General features: G+C 39.9%; 2 protein-coding genes across 3 annotated transcripts in view; both read left to right on the forward strand.

Moving 5' to 3' along the window:
- Positions 1-447: 447 nt before the first annotated feature.
- On the forward strand, positions 448-5,973 carry rnpc3 (RNA-binding region (RNP1, RRM) containing 3). Of its 2 annotated transcripts, none has more exons than XM_037279354.1 (16): positions 448-540; positions 1,060-1,216; positions 1,294-1,341; positions 1,428-1,537; positions 1,608-1,691; positions 1,906-2,017; positions 2,593-2,661; positions 2,753-2,892; positions 2,960-3,085; positions 3,162-3,292; positions 3,359-3,556; positions 3,632-3,726; positions 3,903-3,961; positions 4,690-4,822; positions 5,125-5,201; positions 5,916-5,973. In XM_037279354.1, exons 2-15 carry the CDS (start codon positions 1,064-1,066, stop codon positions 5,191-5,193), a joined length of 1,527 nt encoding a protein of 508 aa, XP_037135249.1. In that variant the 5' UTR covers positions 448-540; positions 1,060-1,063; the 3' UTR covers positions 5,194-5,201; positions 5,916-5,973. The 2 variants fall into 2 exon arrangements, with proteins under 2 accessions (XP_037135249.1, XP_037135248.1); XM_037279353.1 differs by lacking the exon at positions 5,916-5,973 and adding an exon at positions 5,620-5,699.
- Positions 5,974-6,605: 632 nt separating this feature from the next.
- The window catches only part of ntng1a (netrin g1a), a 92,717-nt gene continuing 82,012 nt past the window's right edge, over positions 6,606-17,310 (forward strand). Inside the window, exons 1-2 of the mRNA XM_037279352.1 lie at positions 6,606-6,725; positions 10,613-10,723. The gene's annotated coding sequence lies outside the window, so the exon portion shown is untranslated. The remainder of the gene's footprint in view (positions 6,726-10,612; positions 10,724-17,310) is intronic.

The following is a 17,310-nucleotide window of genomic DNA, read 5'->3' on the forward strand; positions in this document are numbered from 1 at the left end:
TTCTTATTTTTCTAATTCAAATTCCCAATTTATGCTGCACATAATAATGGCAATAAAACCATTCTGTTATATATTCTGTTACAGGGTTAAATTACTTAGGATGTGTTTTATTACTGTGGGTTCCACAAAATTTAGTTTAAAGCAAATTCTCCCGTCATAGACAAAAGTGCGTCTACGGTGACGTCACTACGCATATACGTCCAAACAGAGCATGCGCAAACCGGACGCATCCGGATGAAATTGTTTACAAACATGATCCACTTTCGGATTGGCAAAGGCGATATTCCATAGACCCGGTATCCATAAAAAATCTATCAAGATTTCAATTCTGATGTTTGCATTGAACATTTTCATTACGTTTGGTTTTGCGAATTCATTGCAATCGGAATACGTACATGTCAACCCGGCTAGTGTGCAGTTCCATTCCTGCAAAAAAGGGGGCGACGGTGTGCTACTTACTACTTACCGTTCACGCGTTTTGTGTCAGAAGAAGGAGAGACCGGAACGACTGAGGCCAGCGAGGCTTACAATCATCTCATGGTGAGCTTTTAACACATTTATGTTTGGTTATGGGGTTTATACATATATTTATACACGTACGTGTGACCTGATATGCTTGCAATTGTAACAGAATAGTCAAAAACTCGAGTTAATTCGTGTCTGCTCTTGCCATTATGATATTCAAAAGCACTACTTCCTATTGAAAGTAAATCATTTAGTATATACGTAAATGCATGCACCAACTACGAGAATATTTCAATCAAATGTTTAAAAGATCAAATTTTTATTTTAAAATATAAAACAATGTGCAGTTTCTTATGTGCTAAATGCAAATGCAGCAAAGCATTTAATTTACCATATCACTTGAATGTCAAATGGATCAAAACACATAAACAGTAAAACTACACAAACGTCTTTGTCTAATTGTTACTCTCCCACAATTCCTTGAGACAAGGGACACAACTGAGAAAAATGTAATGAAAAAAATGTAATATACATTACAGTACATACAATAATATTACAGTATTCTGTAAATCTGCTATCTATTCTCACCTGCAGAAAAATGGACTTTTCTGAGGACTCAACTGCGGAGCATGGAAGCAAGACACTGTTAGTCCGCCATTTACCGGCCGAGCTGAGCCAGGATGAGAAAGAGGACCTGCTCAAATATTTTGGAGCGCAGTCTGTTAGAGCTTTCTCCAACTTTGGTAGTATGGTGGGTTCACGAAAAGATGCAGCGTTAGCTTGGAGTTAGTTTCTTATTCAGATGTGTCTGTTCTATTCTCCCCACAGAAACACACAGCATTTGCAACTTTTCCCAGTGAAAAGGCTGCAGAAAAGGTGAGCCTCTAATAACAAATACTGACACTAACTTATTTATTTTACCCTATATACGCTTACACTCTGTTTCCAAACATCTGTTCAAGGCTCTTGCCCGGCTCCATCAGCTCGAGATTCTCAATCGAAAACTTATTGTGGAGTTTGCAAAAGGCCAAGATAACCTGACAGTATTAAAGGATCCACCTGTGTCAGACAGGTCAGTAACCGCATTGACTCGTAAATATGCAGATTTATGCTAATGACATCTGAACTATTTTTTTTGTCAGCACTAAAAAGCGAGCGCAGAACAAACCAGATGCAAAGCAGCCTAATGTTCCTCTCATAGAGACGGGCATTGCTCCAAATCTTGGGTGAGTGTTGAACATACAGGTCGATTATTTTATATAATTCTTAAAAGATGACACAACAGAAATGTGCAAACGTTATTTTGGTCAAAGCCAAAATGACATTCTCATTAAAGATCAGATTGATTGATTTTTATTGGTAGGGTCCAAGTTACTATAAAACATATTATTTTGCTTTTGTTAAAACGTTTCTCATTAATTTCTTCTTTGTCAATTACAGGTTGAAATACCAACTAAATCCATCTTTGAAGTATTTGTACCCGCCCCCTTCTAGTAGCGTTCTGACAAATATAACACACGCCCTTTTGTGTGTGCCCAAGTTTTATGTTCAAGTGAGTACACTTTTTATTTTTCCACTTTAAATCTTTAGTACGCAAAGATAAAAAAAATTCAGCACTTTCTTTTGCATGCTGATTTAAATTTGGAGTGAACATTTGTCGTTTATAACAAAATCCACCTCTGCATGTTTCGCCCCGGGAGACGAGCTAATATATATATATTAAAAAAAATTAGTCTTTGAACTGCATCCATTTCCTTTAAAGATCATCCAGCAAACGTTTACCTTTTTTTTCTCAATTCCAATTTGCGCATGTTAATAATAAACCATAAGTGGGAAGCATGAGTTATAGGTTTAACATTTTGAGTGGCCTGGATTTGAAATGCTGCTGTTTGCAGCTTTTGCATCATGGTGGCGCTCTTGTGTTGAACCAGAGGCGGTGGCATCAGCCCACCTCCCCTCGCCCCCACCTCACCTCTCACACTTCTCACCTCAATTTCGCCTTGATCCATGCATTTGGAAGGGGAAAGCACAAAAGCTCTGCAATTTCCGTTTGTTTTCTTTTTTTGGTTGCAGGTATTGTATGAACCAAAGCTCAGCTCTTTACTGTTTTAATATTTTTCTTAACAGGTTCTGCATTTGATGAACAAAATGAATTTACCCTGTCCGTTTGGACCGGTCACTCCCAGACCCCCATTGGTGAGATTTTTTTATTAGGCCCTTTGAATTTCAATTATTTCTTGTTAAACAATAATGTCATTTAAATCTAAGCACAAATTGTCTCTTGCAGTTTGGGCAACTTCCGACCGCCCCACCCATCCCCATGCCTCCCCCGTTTCCTCCTGATCTCCCGCCTTTCCCAGATGAGGAGATGATGTCAGCTGATGAAGAATCTGAGTATGAAAGTGGAGATGATGAAGACAAAGAGAGGTGAGAAGTGGAACGCTCACATGATTGGATGGTTAGCATGATTTTAAAACAAGGGGCTTGGTTTCAGGATCGCTCGTCTGATGGGTCTGGTCAACCAAGCATGCAAGAGACCCTTAAGACCAAAAACATCTTTGAAGAGGAGGAAGCCCAAGATCAAGGATCTCCTCTATGTGCCCAAAGTAGACTCTCAGAGGTACAAGTCGTGCATGGTTTTATTGTTGGTTCTTTTTTTTTTTTTAACAAATGGCGATTATCTCTGCTGTCTTTAGCACTCCAGCCATGCAGCCGTCAGACGTGTTTGAGCAGCCCAACCCCGCCGGACCCAAAAAAATCGAATTCCACATCTCGGTTTCGGAGGTGGCGGCCAAGGTGGACGGAAGTAGGACGCAGTGTGACGAAGGTAGGAGGAACGCCACATCATTTCAAACTCAGTTGCTTGTAGTTTTATTTTTCACTCTTTCAACAGTCCCCGTTTGTCCTTCCGAAATGGATGTGACTGAAGTTACCCTCAACAACAAAACGGAGGCTGCGGAAGGATTTGGTAAGATCTACCCCAACCTCCAGCCGTCCCAGGAATGTGAAGAACGCAGTGATGAAGAGGAGGATCTCCCCTCGGATGTCATCTCAATAAAAGAGCTGGAAAAAGGACGTCTCTCAAAAGACGGTAAACAAGGAGATGACAAATACGTACGCTCCGATATGACCTCAAAGGTGCTGACTGTTTCCTCCTTGAAAACAGAGATAAAAAGGATGTCAGTGTTTAAGAATTACGAGCCCGGCGAGCCGACTTGCAGACTGTACGTGAAGAATATCGCAAAACAAGTGGAAGAGAAAGTAGGTTCTTTTCTGGCACTCGGCCTTTTTCCATGTGGCGTGTTTCTTGCTGAAGTCGTCAGATTGCTGCTATATTGTTGAATGTCAAAAGTAAAACAATCCCGTAATTAGCTCCGCTGCATCAGAGCCGCTTTGGTTGTTATTTATTGTCCTTCCGTTCATCGTTTGTCTTGCAGGACCTCAAGTACATCTACGGGAGATACATTAATCCCTCCTCAGAAACTGAAAGAAACATGTAAGTGTCCTTTTTTTATGTCCTGTCAGCGACAAATTTGTTTTAAGGACTGATTTGATAAAATGGCAGCTGAAGAAACGAGTTTCGGAAACATCTCTTATTTACTCCATCTCCCATTCATCAGCTATTTTTGACTTTGGTGATTTGTCACTTTCTCTCGGGAGATTCCGGTAATGCATGCTGACTGTGCTATGTTATTTAAAAAAAAAAAAAAAAAAGATCCAGCTTGCCACGCAGATCAGGAGGGATGTTTTTTTTTTCTTCTGTTTGAGCATCAGCCGTACTTTTAAATGAATATTCCACCCGGGATCTGAAATTGAGTTTTTGTTGTGTTCACACTTGTAATCTGTCACTCCGTTCCAGCCCCCCCACCCTCCCTAAAAAAAAAAAAAATACACAAACAGTAGGTGGTCACAAGCTTTATAGCATCATTCCGTTTGCAATCGCAAAGTATCACTTCTGAGTCTGAGGGCTCTCTCGAGTGTCGTTTTGAATACAGCAAGCTGTTTCTGGGTTTTTTTTTTAATAGAAGGAAATGTAAAGCTTTTCCATTTCCTGCATCCATATTTTTAGCCCTTATTTTGGAGTGCCATAAAAACAACACTTTTCTTATTTTCATTTTTTCCATATCCCAGGCCTCAATTGGTTCTCTAATGCATACTTTTTGTGTGTAGTAGGCTAAGCAGGTGCATTTTTGATGGTCCCCTTGCTTCCTGTTCCTTCTCCAGGTTCGACGTGGTGTTAATGAAAGAGGGCCGGATGAAAGGGCAGGCCTTTGTCGGACTTTCCAATGAGCAGAGCGCCGAAAAAGCCCTGCGGGAAACCAACGGTTTTATTCTCTTCGACAAACCCCTCGTGGTGGTATCCTTTTTGTTACGTGCTCTATTGTGCAAGCAAATAATGTCATTTGAACACAATGTGGTCAGCGTGTCATTTCATGGATGGAATTGACATCTGACATAAAGAAAAATAAAATGACAATTCACGCTATTGTGAATTTTAGCGTAGTCTTCTGCAGTGCTGCTGAAAAATGGAAAGTTTAACATCCTCGGTGTAAACTTTGAAAACAATCGAAGGTGTCTGCTTGGAAGAGAAATTGCTTTACAGTGCGAGTGTCAACATTGACCTTTTTAATGTTTAACGCCCTTAACTTGTAATTGCAGCAATTTGCTCGATCAGCCAGGCCAAAACAAGACAATAACGACACCAAGAAAAGACCAAAACAACGATAACATTATAGGTGAGTAATAATTAAAAGAATGTGTTATATGTCATATGCTGCAGCTGTTGCGAAATGTAATATATAAATAAAATATTGTATTATAAGTTTATATAAATTAAGTTGTTCGCAAAAAAAATGCATTGTCATGTGGCACATCTTCCAATATCACCTAATCAGTATCTGCCATTGTATTATTTTATAATTATGATCAAGATGTGTATTTATTTGACTGCTTATTATATTTATGACTTTACTACTGCCTTGGGATAGACTTAGGGAGAAAATTAGGTTACTTCTTCGCCGTTAGGAACGTAAACCGAGGACCCCCTGTAACGATCAATGGAAGGAGTATTGATTTTTTTTTTCTTTTTCCTGAATTGTGACAGAGTTCACGTTGTCATGCTTTCCTTTAAATTTGTGTTTATACTTCATTTAGTCAAGATGCCAAGGCTTGAATTTGTGGGCCAGCAGAACCATTTGTATCCTTATTTGAACATATCCTTTGGAGAAAGAAAGCAAAAAGAAAAATTTAAAGAAAAGAGGGCAGTTCTATTTGTGGCACCAGTGTCGTATTGACCTTTTAAGCACGTTGATCTACATTTACAAGGAGGGAGCGCTATTATTTTCTTCATCTGCATTCAGTGAATTCATTCTTTTTTTCTTTTTTTTTTACTAAATGTTGCTTAAATGCCGTTTGACTGTTTATTTTTACCTCGTCTGGCTGGATTTCAGGTGATGATCATCAGAGGTCGTCTTCATCTTTCTTTAATAAAAGTTGTTTTTATTAAAATGAGGTCATGTCTCTGTTCCGCACACAAACTCACATAATCTACATTTTATGGGGTACCTTTTATTATTCACAAACATCTCTAACGTTCAAACCGAGACGGTTGGCAGTCGCAGGTTAAAAAAAAAAACAAGACTGCAAACAAACCAAATAAAGTGAAGTCTGTGGGAAATTGCCGTAGCCGCTTGAGCTCACCTTCACAATCCCGCCTCGCCCCACCGGCGTTATTACAGAGCGTAAACCTCTGAGAGTGAACTTTCCCCCTCAACAACCATCATATCAGAGGATTTGGAAATCAAATTATTGTTGTCCTCCGAGTAATGCGAAAAGTGGAGTTGGGAGCATGTCAGTCAGAGATGAATTAAAGTTTGAGATGTCGTCTCAGATGTTAGATGGCTGACCACTTTTGTTGTTTACTGACCACTGGAAGCGACAATTTTGTTGTCCGTCCTCTCAAAGAATTAAAGATCCATTCTGCAGCCAATTAGTGTAGCTATTATTTTTTATTTCAAAATAAAACAGCAATTCCAATGCAGCTACCAGAAAAATGTTAGCATATTAAATTTTTGCATTTAAGATCCAAAACCAAAAGGGTCATCCATCACATGCATTCATCTGCTCTGACCTGCAGCCCTTATCTCCTGCATGAGGGGAGAGTGGGGGGTCCCATCTGTGGCCGACTCTGCCCGCCATTCCAACGATGACAAATGTGCACCCCCGCAGTGGAAATATTGAGTTACCGAGGCATTTATCAGGTAAGATTTGAGCAAGATGAACGCTAACCTTTTATAAGTAGACTCAGATGAAGATATATGCCGTGCGCTAGCTCTGTCTTTTTCATACCCGAGTTGCATTTGTGCTTATCATTAGAATATTTCACTTGTCTTCCATTTAACGAGGTTACCAAAGTATCTGCATGGAAATAGTGGCACATTTCAGGGAATCGTTCTGAAGAGGTTTCTTGCAGGTTACTACGGTTAATAATATTGTAAACAAATTTCCAATTTACTGTAGAAACAATTTATAAAGGCTATTGAATATTTTTAGACTCCATTATTCGATCGATTAATCGAATCATCAGAAATAATTTTATTTGTGCATTAAAAAACTATTATTTGTTCATTAAAGGAAACATAACAGTTAATTTATAAGCAATAAAAGTATAAGAAAGATTGACGGTCAGTTTTAAAGCAGATGTTATATTACTTTTGAAATCCTGAAATCAGAAGATTTTGAAAGATTTATTGAAATAAGTGGCAGATAATTAGCTAATTTGTTATCAATTCATCGATAAATTTTGATACCTGGTAAAATTTGGTGCTACAAGTTCTACCTTTAGGTGAAATCATGAACACTTGAGCGCTCTTTGTCTTTGAATTATCGTCAATATTTAACGCTAGTGGACGCATGACTCACCCTGACTTTATTCACGACTTTGGGCAAACATCAGAAGACACACAATCCCTGACTTTATTCACGACTTTACGCAGAAGACACACAATGCTTCGTCATCTCATCGCCAACCTCCGTCCCAATAGTCAGAGTCACTTGGTGGAGCAAAAGTGTCAATTCGAAGGTACGCTTATTCATTATGAAGAGAGTGATGGCTTCATACTGCATATTTCATTGGCTGAAAGCTTGCAAGTTTCATGAAGTTGTCCGAACGAGTAGCATTTAATGCTGAAGGAAAGTCGTGTGCTTCAAAAATTCATCCTAAGTGTCTTTGATAAGAATTAATTCCAAGGTCATTCACTTTCTTTATTTAATAACCCAACATTGCATTTTTCCTAGTAGATATTTTGTCTCTCACAATGTAAAACTGCATCTTCATCCCCCATGCAAGTCGCCGCTTCCGTTTTGCGACTTGTCTGAAGTGCCGGCGAATTCTCATCCTCACCCGCATCCACAGCAAACCTTGTTTATTCCCCACAGTAGCATTAGCAAAGCTGTAAAAGTATTTATGGGGGTACAAATGTGGGACAGCCAATCTAAGACAAATCTATAAATCCTGGCTGTTGATTTCTCAGGGCCACGAGGTGCAGGCCAGTGATCAGTAGAGGTAGGAAGTATTCCCCGGGTGACTCTGTGTGAGTAACGCACAGACACGGAGCAGCATGCCAAACAGTGTTACAGCGACGCTGTTGTGCTTTTAAAATGGCCAAGCTGGCCTTCGCCTCTAAAGTGAGACGCAGACCGGCTATCCATCTACCATGAGCTCGTATCATTAGCTAGCACCCAACTGGGACCCCACTCAGCAGTCGGTACGCGTGCTACAGTTTGCACCCTGTTCCTGCGCTGTTTGCGCCTTGCAAGATATTACAATTGTAAAGAATCGGGCTGTGGGCAGCCATGATCTGCGTTTTGATTGGTGTCCCTGTCCGTTTTTCACGTCATGTCGACTCGTTAGGCTCTCGTCAACCCCGCTGCTTGGTCTTTCCCAGATATGCTCGTTATCTCGTCAGGTTTTTTTCTATTTAGTTGGCTGGTTTCGTTCAGTCTTGTTAGAATGTTGTTGATGACATGTCACGTAGCTTTTGTCATTTTGTGTATTCTGTAGTATCTGTGAGGTTTCCTTTCCACTGGCGCCATCCACTTGCTCTGCTACTGCAAGTTACCGCATTTTCCGCACTATAAGGCGCACCGGATTATAAGGCGCACCTTCAATGATTGGGCCATTTTAAAACTTTGTCCATATATAAGGCGCACCGGATTATAAGGCTTTTGAGAATATTTTAGGTGCGCCTTATAGTGTGGAGAATACGGTAGTCAAACTCCTTAAAAGTCATACAATTTGGAGTTCAACCAAAATCTGGAAGTTAGAATTGTGTGCCTTGTGATTGATTGGTGACCAGTCCAGAGTGTTATCTGAAGTCTGTTCCCAGCAACCCTCAACAGGAACAAGCTAGCTTAGCACCCATTAGCCCGTTATCGTTTTAAGAGCGCCATAAACAGATATGACTTATTTTCCATCAGATCACGCAGTAATCGCAATTCAAAAGAAGTTTTTCCACAGTAGGTTGCCCATATGAACTTCTTCCTTCTTGAACAAGATTTGCACAACATATAGAAGAGCGTGCCGGGCAGTATACCGTGGGAACACTTCCCTCAATATTAACAAGGAAATCGATGATCTAAGTAAACATAGCAGTCCAGTCTGCTATCACCTGCTAGGCCAAAAGTAATCATTGAACCGGAATGGTCCGAGAGTTTGTACATCCAGTAGGAAAGTTAATAATGAAAGAGTCATCTGAGCCTGTGATTGGAATTGGATATTAATCCTTATATCAAGAATAATCACCACAGGAGGTATGAAAAATGAAATGGCTGAGTGAGCCTCTCTGCTGGATTCATTTCATCATTCAACAGGCATCATGGCCGGTGCATTGCCCTATTGTTGTGTTTTAGCTGAAACTCACCTCTAAGCTTTTGAATATTTAATTCCTGATTTTTAGGACAAACAACCATAATTGATTATTTAAAATTGAAATTCAGGCTGCACAACTCTTGTTTGATACTACTGCACGGACGCTTGGTGGCTTCTCACAAGCCTTGAACATCCATGTGGACACTTCAGCAGGTTTTGAAACTTTGCAGCTTGTGGAACTCTTCGTGATGTTGTCGTGGTTTTTTTCTTCTTCAAATCGGGGATCCCTTGAGAATAGCTCAATACAGGATCTTTTTTTTTCTCCATTGTTGTCTGGAAAGACTTTTAGTGGAATCATCCCCTCCTGATAATCCATCAAAAATAATCAGCCGCCGTTTACCTTTGAGTGAGTAAACCGAAGCTGTCAGTGTTCCGTCGCGAAAGCAACGATTTTGATCTCCTCCTGGCACGATTTGTCACGCTGAAAAATATAGCCATCAACCTTGAAGGTGAAATCTGTCTACTGTGTAGATGGAGCCCTATTGTCTGGAGGATTGACAAGGGTTGATGCAACAGGCGACACTGAGTCAAGGCCAACACACACATTAAAAACACACACATTCTTTCTTCACCACCTTCATCCCCAGAGAGGGAATTTTTCATACTTTCAACCACTCAGCAGTGACAAGTATTTGACACCCCTGCTTACTGTGACAGACCACTTGAGGGCTCCACCACAATCCCTCCTATGATGGGTATTGTTAGAGAAATGTTGCAGGAAAATAGGAAGAAAACAGGGCTATTTATGGAGCAAACATGAAAATCCTCAACTCACTTCAACATTGTTCCCCAGCGTCAAAATTCCACCAGAATGCAGTGAAGTACTACTTTTTGCCAAATAAAGTTCCTCAATTACCGTATTGGCGCGAAAATAAGACGAGGTTTTTTTCATTGAAATAAAACTGAAAAAGAAGGGGGTCGTCTTACATTCGGGGTATAGACAAAGGCTTTTTTCAAACCTCAGTCTTGAAAAAGAGGGGGTCGCCTTATAATTGGGGTTGTCTTATATTCGGGCCTTTATGGTAACTTCAACAAAGTTCTTTAGTGCCAAGCTACCACAAATTGACAAATACAAATTTGAAAAAAAAACCATCCTTTCTATTTTTATTTATTTTTTTTTTTTTTAAGCCATTAACTATTTTCCTATGTAGCTTGTGTTGTTGTTTGTGTCAATAGGGCAGTGTTCTCACCTGCAACAAGAGGCCACGTCTGTTTCAGATGACTGCCCCAGCGGTACTCGCCATGTGTGGCTTTAATGCTTCACAGCATCCCTCTCTCTGTCTCTGACTGAAGCATCCATCCCTCTCCTTGAGCAGAACAGTCTCGGAGGTCAGTCCACACCTAATACCACCTCCCTTTCCAATAGGCAAGCATTTATGGTCAAATTGGAACTTGCCGTGACTAGCATGTCATCATTCATTTGGTGGGGACAAGCTAGAAATGCCACAATCCTGATTTGTTGTCATGGTAACATCGAGACCTGCACAGACAGTGGTCCAAAATATTAGAAACAGTGTGTTGGCAACTGATAGATTTGTCTCGGGGCTCCTTTGGGGAATCAGGTGCAATCTTTCTAGACCAGTAAATATCAGCCATTTGGCAAAATTTGATGATTGTTACGCTAAGCAGAGAACACTGCAGAAATTATTTTGGAGAATCCACATCCACCTGCGCTCTGCTCCCCCTTTTCTCCCACTGAGCCTCCACCCCGACATTCCTCAACATATTGCTCCTGTTCAATTATTTAGTTGTTAGCCTGCTCGGGTCCCGAGCTGCAGGGAAAAGCTTTACCTGGCGATTAGAACAGAGCTTGTCACTGGTGGCGACCTGATATCTCTGTTGTTGTCAGGGACTGGAGGAAGATGACTTTTGCCACATTATGCAGGCGGAAATGTCATTACCTCATTGCAGGCTCGTCATTTGCAGCCTTTGGTTTCCCAGCGGCGGAGAGAAATTGTGTGTGTTTGTGTAGATATGAAGATGAGCTTGTGTGTGTGTGTGTGTGTGTGTGTTTGTGTGTCACCCAACACAAATGCCACAAGCCCATACAATAGAGAACAGCACATCCTTGCAATTATTGGTAAAACTAATATTTGAAATGCTCACCTCTATAATAAGAAGAAAAAATATCTCATTGACTACCTTCATGCTATTCCGAGAAAGCAAATATTTGACTGGAATATGACATTTTTGAATGAAATAGGAATTGGATGAAAAATCCTATTTAAATCCGCTAGGGGTCACTCTTGAAGCAATTCTATTTTTTTCTATTTTTTTTTAAACCAACCTTGATATGGTGAAGTTGTTCATCCAGTATTTATAATATGCACTCATCAAAATTTGAATTTAAATCACCTAGCTACTCATAATATTCAATAGAAAAGCTGCACTTCAAATTCAATCGTTACTCTATAACAATATGAGTTGAGTTATAATTTGTGATAGTGTCTGTATATGTCAACACATTTTTTTTAACAATACAATAGTTTGTTCAAGGAAATGCTGGTAATCTATTTCCCCAGACTTCCTGTGTTCATTATAAGCTAAACACTTAGGGAGAAGAGCAATCAAAAGTGCACAGTAAGCATTGCCGCTGATTTTAGCCCAAGAAAAGTCAATCTGGATTCCTCTCGCTGATCTATTATGCAGCTAAAAACACACAGGACTATTTGTTTTCTTGCTGGACTGTATGGACTGCCAATGTCTGTCCTTTCAGGCATGGATATGCAAATTACACTCGAGTTATTAATCACAGTGTCACAGGGATTATGCAAATGAATAAGAATGAGGAGTAAAGACCGGGGATGAGAAAAAAAAAAAAGAAGTCTTGACATCAACAAATTTATGTTGGCATTCACCAGAGGTGAAGTGTTAAATTGTTGGCTGTGATCGTGGTTAACTTTCGAGACTTTCGGTGGAAAAGGTTAAGTTTATGTCAGGAGATGTTTTGGGTCAAGATAGTAGACAGCCAGAGTCTTCATGAGCCTGTTTGTGAATTAATTTTGTTTTTGGTAATCTTATCCAACCTTCCCTTGTGTGTTGTTTTTTAAAACGTTGGTATTTGGAAAAACGAACAGCATATAACCAAATGATGATGACTATGGTAATCAATTTGGTGTTTGTGGTTAAGCAATGGTTTAGAATCTTAACGTCTATGCTAATATATATTAGCCTGTTTATGGTGTTTCACGTGATAAATTAGCATTAAGCTACCGGACTTTTGATAATGTTTTGATTTTGAAAGAATTAGGTGTCTGTTGTACCATAAACTTCAAGTAGGAGTGACAAATAACCTTGAAGCAAGCACACTCGGCCTCTTATTTGGACAACTCTTTGGAATGATTTTTTAAAAAACAAATTGAATGACTAGCTTAAGTGTGTTTTATTAAGTTTAAACGTAGACATACAATAGACATACAATACCCATTGAAGCTCCTTTCTATTGTCCCTAATATAACGGCGGCCCTCACAAATTGGAAGCAACCCACAGGAGCGACGGCTCACCTCCCCCTGCAGCGTTTCCTCCCAACCTTGGTGGATGATTATTGGCAGGTTTTGGGGCATTGCTGCAAAAGGTGAATGAATGCATTTCTGCAGATGACTGTGAGGCAGGCAAAGATTGAATTCTCACTACAGTGTCCGTGTGTGTGCTTGTGTGGCAGAAAGGGGGGGGAGGTATGGGTCAGTCTCCTCGAAATAGGCAGTGATAGATGAGTTACATAGAAGCAGACAGCTATGCCTGCTCCCCAGCCTGGCTGAATCAGGAAGCTGTCTGCCAACTAAATGCCTCTCCCTTCCTCCCGTCCTCTCTTGCTCCCTCACTCACACTCTCATTATAATTTCCTACCTCTTTCCTCTTGCCCCCCCCCCTCTCTCTTCCTCTGCTTACAAATCAATCGTGTTTTTTTTTTTTTTTTTGTGCTTACCAGACAACAGATCTTTAGTCATTATGAGATTGAGCTTTATATCACTGCTTAGTGAGCACTGCAAGCCATTCAGGAAATAGAAAATACTTTTATCTATTTGGCTTTTATGAGCTACCAAATTAAAAATATATATATTTATGCTGGAACTATCACACATGTGGTGTTTTTGGGGTGTGACCTTAAGTCCAAAGATGAAAGAAGCGCATTGTTGTTTTCATTCCTCTCTCCAGTGCTTTTCCTTGTAACTTTTATTTCTGCCCGGGGATGCTTCTTTGTGTCTTGTTTGGGTAAAATGTACATGAGGCTTTAAAATGACAGCATCTGCCCTAGGGGGCACACTTGAGCCATGTGACTTTGTCACCTGCCATGACTTTCGAAAGAGGATTAACTGGAAAAAAAGGGGGATGGTGAAATATAGCAAATGAATTACACTATGCAAGTGTCTTTAAGGAAACATATTACGGAAAATTGACTATTTAATGGCTTGTATGCCAATAATTGGATCGCTGGAGTGCCTGCCCACCAATCAAGTGTGAAATTAAACAAGTTGTGAGATAGCTATTCTGGATTTCCGCATAATAACCCCACACTGTTTTTATTCTGCCCATGATCTGCTCAGTTAGGGGAAGATTCGAAGCCACTTTCAAGTGATAGCCGGAGTCTGCCGGCGAAAGGTTAGCTTTGAGTGTATTAGCGGGCGATAGCAGTGACATATTTTTTCAGTCTGACGCAAATGCAGGTTTAACCGCCATGTAAGTAATTAATAAGCAATTTCCTTTCTTTGTATGTGAGGAATTCTTACTCAGTGGTCTTGTCCATTAATAATTTAATTAGCTTAGTGAGCGAGACTTGGCTGTTTCCGTGGTGTGGTCAGTCTGTTTTCTATCGCTGCAAATAGGAGCAGAATATGACTGTATAACCTCAAAATAATTCAGCAGATGATGCAAGACCATTTCTATTAGATTCTATTTTTCTATTATATTTTTAAATTAGATTACCGTTGGTTGTATTCCCTCTTGTATGTGTGGTTAGGGTCACTTCATTTGGAGCAGTTTGATAAAAACAGAAATGATATGAATGCATAATGAGCCACAACCGATATGAATATGAATAAACCGTTGAATACCCGCATAAGGAGGATTAATCACAAATCTGTCATATTAAAGAGCATTAGTTTAATCAGTCGAATAAATTTGTGTGAGTGCACATCTGTATTAACTAATCAGCAATCTAAATGGCTTAAAGAGTTTTCTGACTACATAATTATGTACACGAGAAGAATTTCTGTGCATACAATAAAAATGAAAACAAAATCTCACAAATAAATAAAAAAATATATACATTTTTACCATAATATAAATATTCACCATGACACGGTATTGTCACTTTTCCTTCTATCCAAACATGCTTGTCCTGGAATTTTTCTGACACCCCCGTCTTTTTTTCTTTCTCGCCACTTGATGCTGACCAACACTGCTATCATAGTGCTGATGATAATCAATCCTCAATCAATTGGGCAATAATTGCTGAGCCAATAGGCGAGGCTGGTTAAATATTGATACACGTCTAAAAGGCTCATCAGGCTTTATTGAGCGTAGAGGGAGACACACAATGCTGCTGGTGCAGTTGATGAAAAATGGCAAAGTGGCTCAGGTCATACACTCCATTTAAGTTAATCCAAGCAAATCTTCCCATTTATTAGAATAGTACACTAAAATTTAATCGGGATTAAATATTTAAGGCCTACCTTCCACTGTCCAAGACACAACTCAAGCTATCGGTAGAATTTGTTTACTCTTATTTCTAAAAGTTGCAGTTCCACTTGAAGATTAAAAGACGAGAAGAACAGTGACTTTGCTCTAATTATCCCGATGGCCAAACGAGCTGTGTCAGTTAAATTGCGTTCGCAATCGGCACAACCTCTGGCTGCTTATAGCAGCTACTTTCTGACACTGCGAATCAGCCTGATAGATTGCATTGCGAGTCTCTCCTCAACTGATTGGCAGCTTAATGACAAGAACCAGTGGGGAGGGGGGGTAAAAAAGAAGCCCAGACAGTTTAGGGTCCTCGGCTAATATAAGTTGATTTTCCACTCTTAAAATTGATGCATGCAGGTGGATCTGATATAAAGGCATCATCAGAAAAAATATTCATTTATAATACCGTGTCTGGAACTTTCCCTGAAATGGTCTCATTTATCAAAATGAGATGACTGGTGGAGCCCAGTAAAATGAATCTGGAGCTAATGGTGCCTGTCCAGGCCACTTAGGATATAACAAAGGTTGACAAATATTCAAGACTCACGCACAACTTCTGACAGGACAGGACAGGACATTTTTTTTCATCCCAATGATTGTTTATAATTTTTTTCTTGATGGATGGAGCCTACCAGGTGAATATTAAGTCTTAAGTTGAGTTAGCATGGGAGAAAAGTCTCCCTGCATGCCAAACGGTCTCCAATGTGCAGTCAAGTTGTGCTGTGCATGAGCAAGGCTGCAGAGGAAGCAGATCACACAGCACAGGCTGCATTATTAAAGTAGTGTGTGCTCACGAGAGCTGACAGAGGCTTTCTTTTTGCTGTCACAGGTTGCATCTTGCACGACCATATAAAAGCAAGCTGGTCAATTCAAAGCCTTGTTATCCTATTTTTGATATTAGATGAAAAATCATTCCCGAGAAAACAATTATGTAAGATCATATTTTTTAAATGATATGACAGACTTCGCTCATCATGATGAATTTGAACCACATGAAAAGACACCAAAGGAAAAGCTGCCAGGAGCTGTCATGAATATTTTCATTTCCAAGCAGTTTGTGTCTGGTGGTCTCATTCACTGAGGAGAAATGTGAGTGACAGTCAGACACAATGATAAAGCAATCAATCAAATGCTCGATTGAGGGATAGTCAGAAAATCCGGAATGGAACATCTCTCTGGATTAGCGACACAACTGAAATGTCAAATTACTGACATTATTTTTCACAATTAAGCCTGGAGCTACAGGTCAAGGTGACAGTGAGGTGGTTTGTTTGTTTTTTTTTTCTCCGTCAACCTGCTACAATTTTAGTCCTCAAAGTGGACCTGTGAGCTTTCTTGTCTTTGGAAATGAGTCGCCCTGCGGGGTTTAGTCTACAAGGCCGACACTAATTTATCCTTTGTTCTATATTGAAACTTTGAGGGAGGGGAAAAAGGGATTTCGTCTTACTCGAAAAGTCTCCCGGACTAAATATTTAAAAAGCAGTTTTCCGTTGAATACTAATTCATCATCTATTTATAGCCCATTTTTATCACTTCCTGCATAATATGTCTTATGGCAATACATTTTCTTCAGATTTATATGAGAAGAATGCTGAATGAATAAAATATTCATCTCCTTGCTGAGTCAGTATGTGTGTGTGCGCGTCTCATGACCAACAGTAAAGTAATATATACTCAACTGGTTAAGATGAGATGAGGTCAAATCCAAATCTACCTGTCACCGATGTCAAACTGTTCGGAAAAGTTGTGACTTGATTTCCCCAAAGAGCTTTACTAGCAGGCTACACAGATCTCCCACTTAATTGCTCTTTCCTGTTAAGAGGTGTTTTCCGAAGTGTAGAAAGAGGCTTGGGTTTTGATTTACTTTTAACAACCCCTCACAGTTTTTTTAGACAAGGCTATATTAGACTTTAATGAATTCTGCGGCTTGAAATACTCAAAGGTAATGGCAATTCAGGTATGCAATGCACAGCAGAGGTCTGCAGGGTGGCAATTAATAAGGCGGCCCCATTTGAAAAGTCGAGGCCTGCCATGTGACACCCTCCAGGATTTTCACTTTGGTTTGTTTACTTTGCCCGTGTCAGTCTGGGAAATTCCAGTAGGTCTTCTTAAATCTCGATTCTATATCCCAAGTGTTGGTAGTTTCAGAGATAAGATCAAGCTGATGCAAGAGCATTTAAAAAAGGTCGGTCTGCGCCGTTTAGGGCGTGGACGCAGCTGACTTGATTCGTCC

The sequence above is a fragment of the Syngnathus acus genome, chromosome 20, assembly GCF_901709675.1.
Source record: "Syngnathus acus chromosome 20, fSynAcu1.2, whole genome shotgun sequence".
Lineage (NCBI taxonomy): Eukaryota > Metazoa > Chordata > Actinopteri > Syngnathiformes > Syngnathidae > Syngnathus > Syngnathus acus.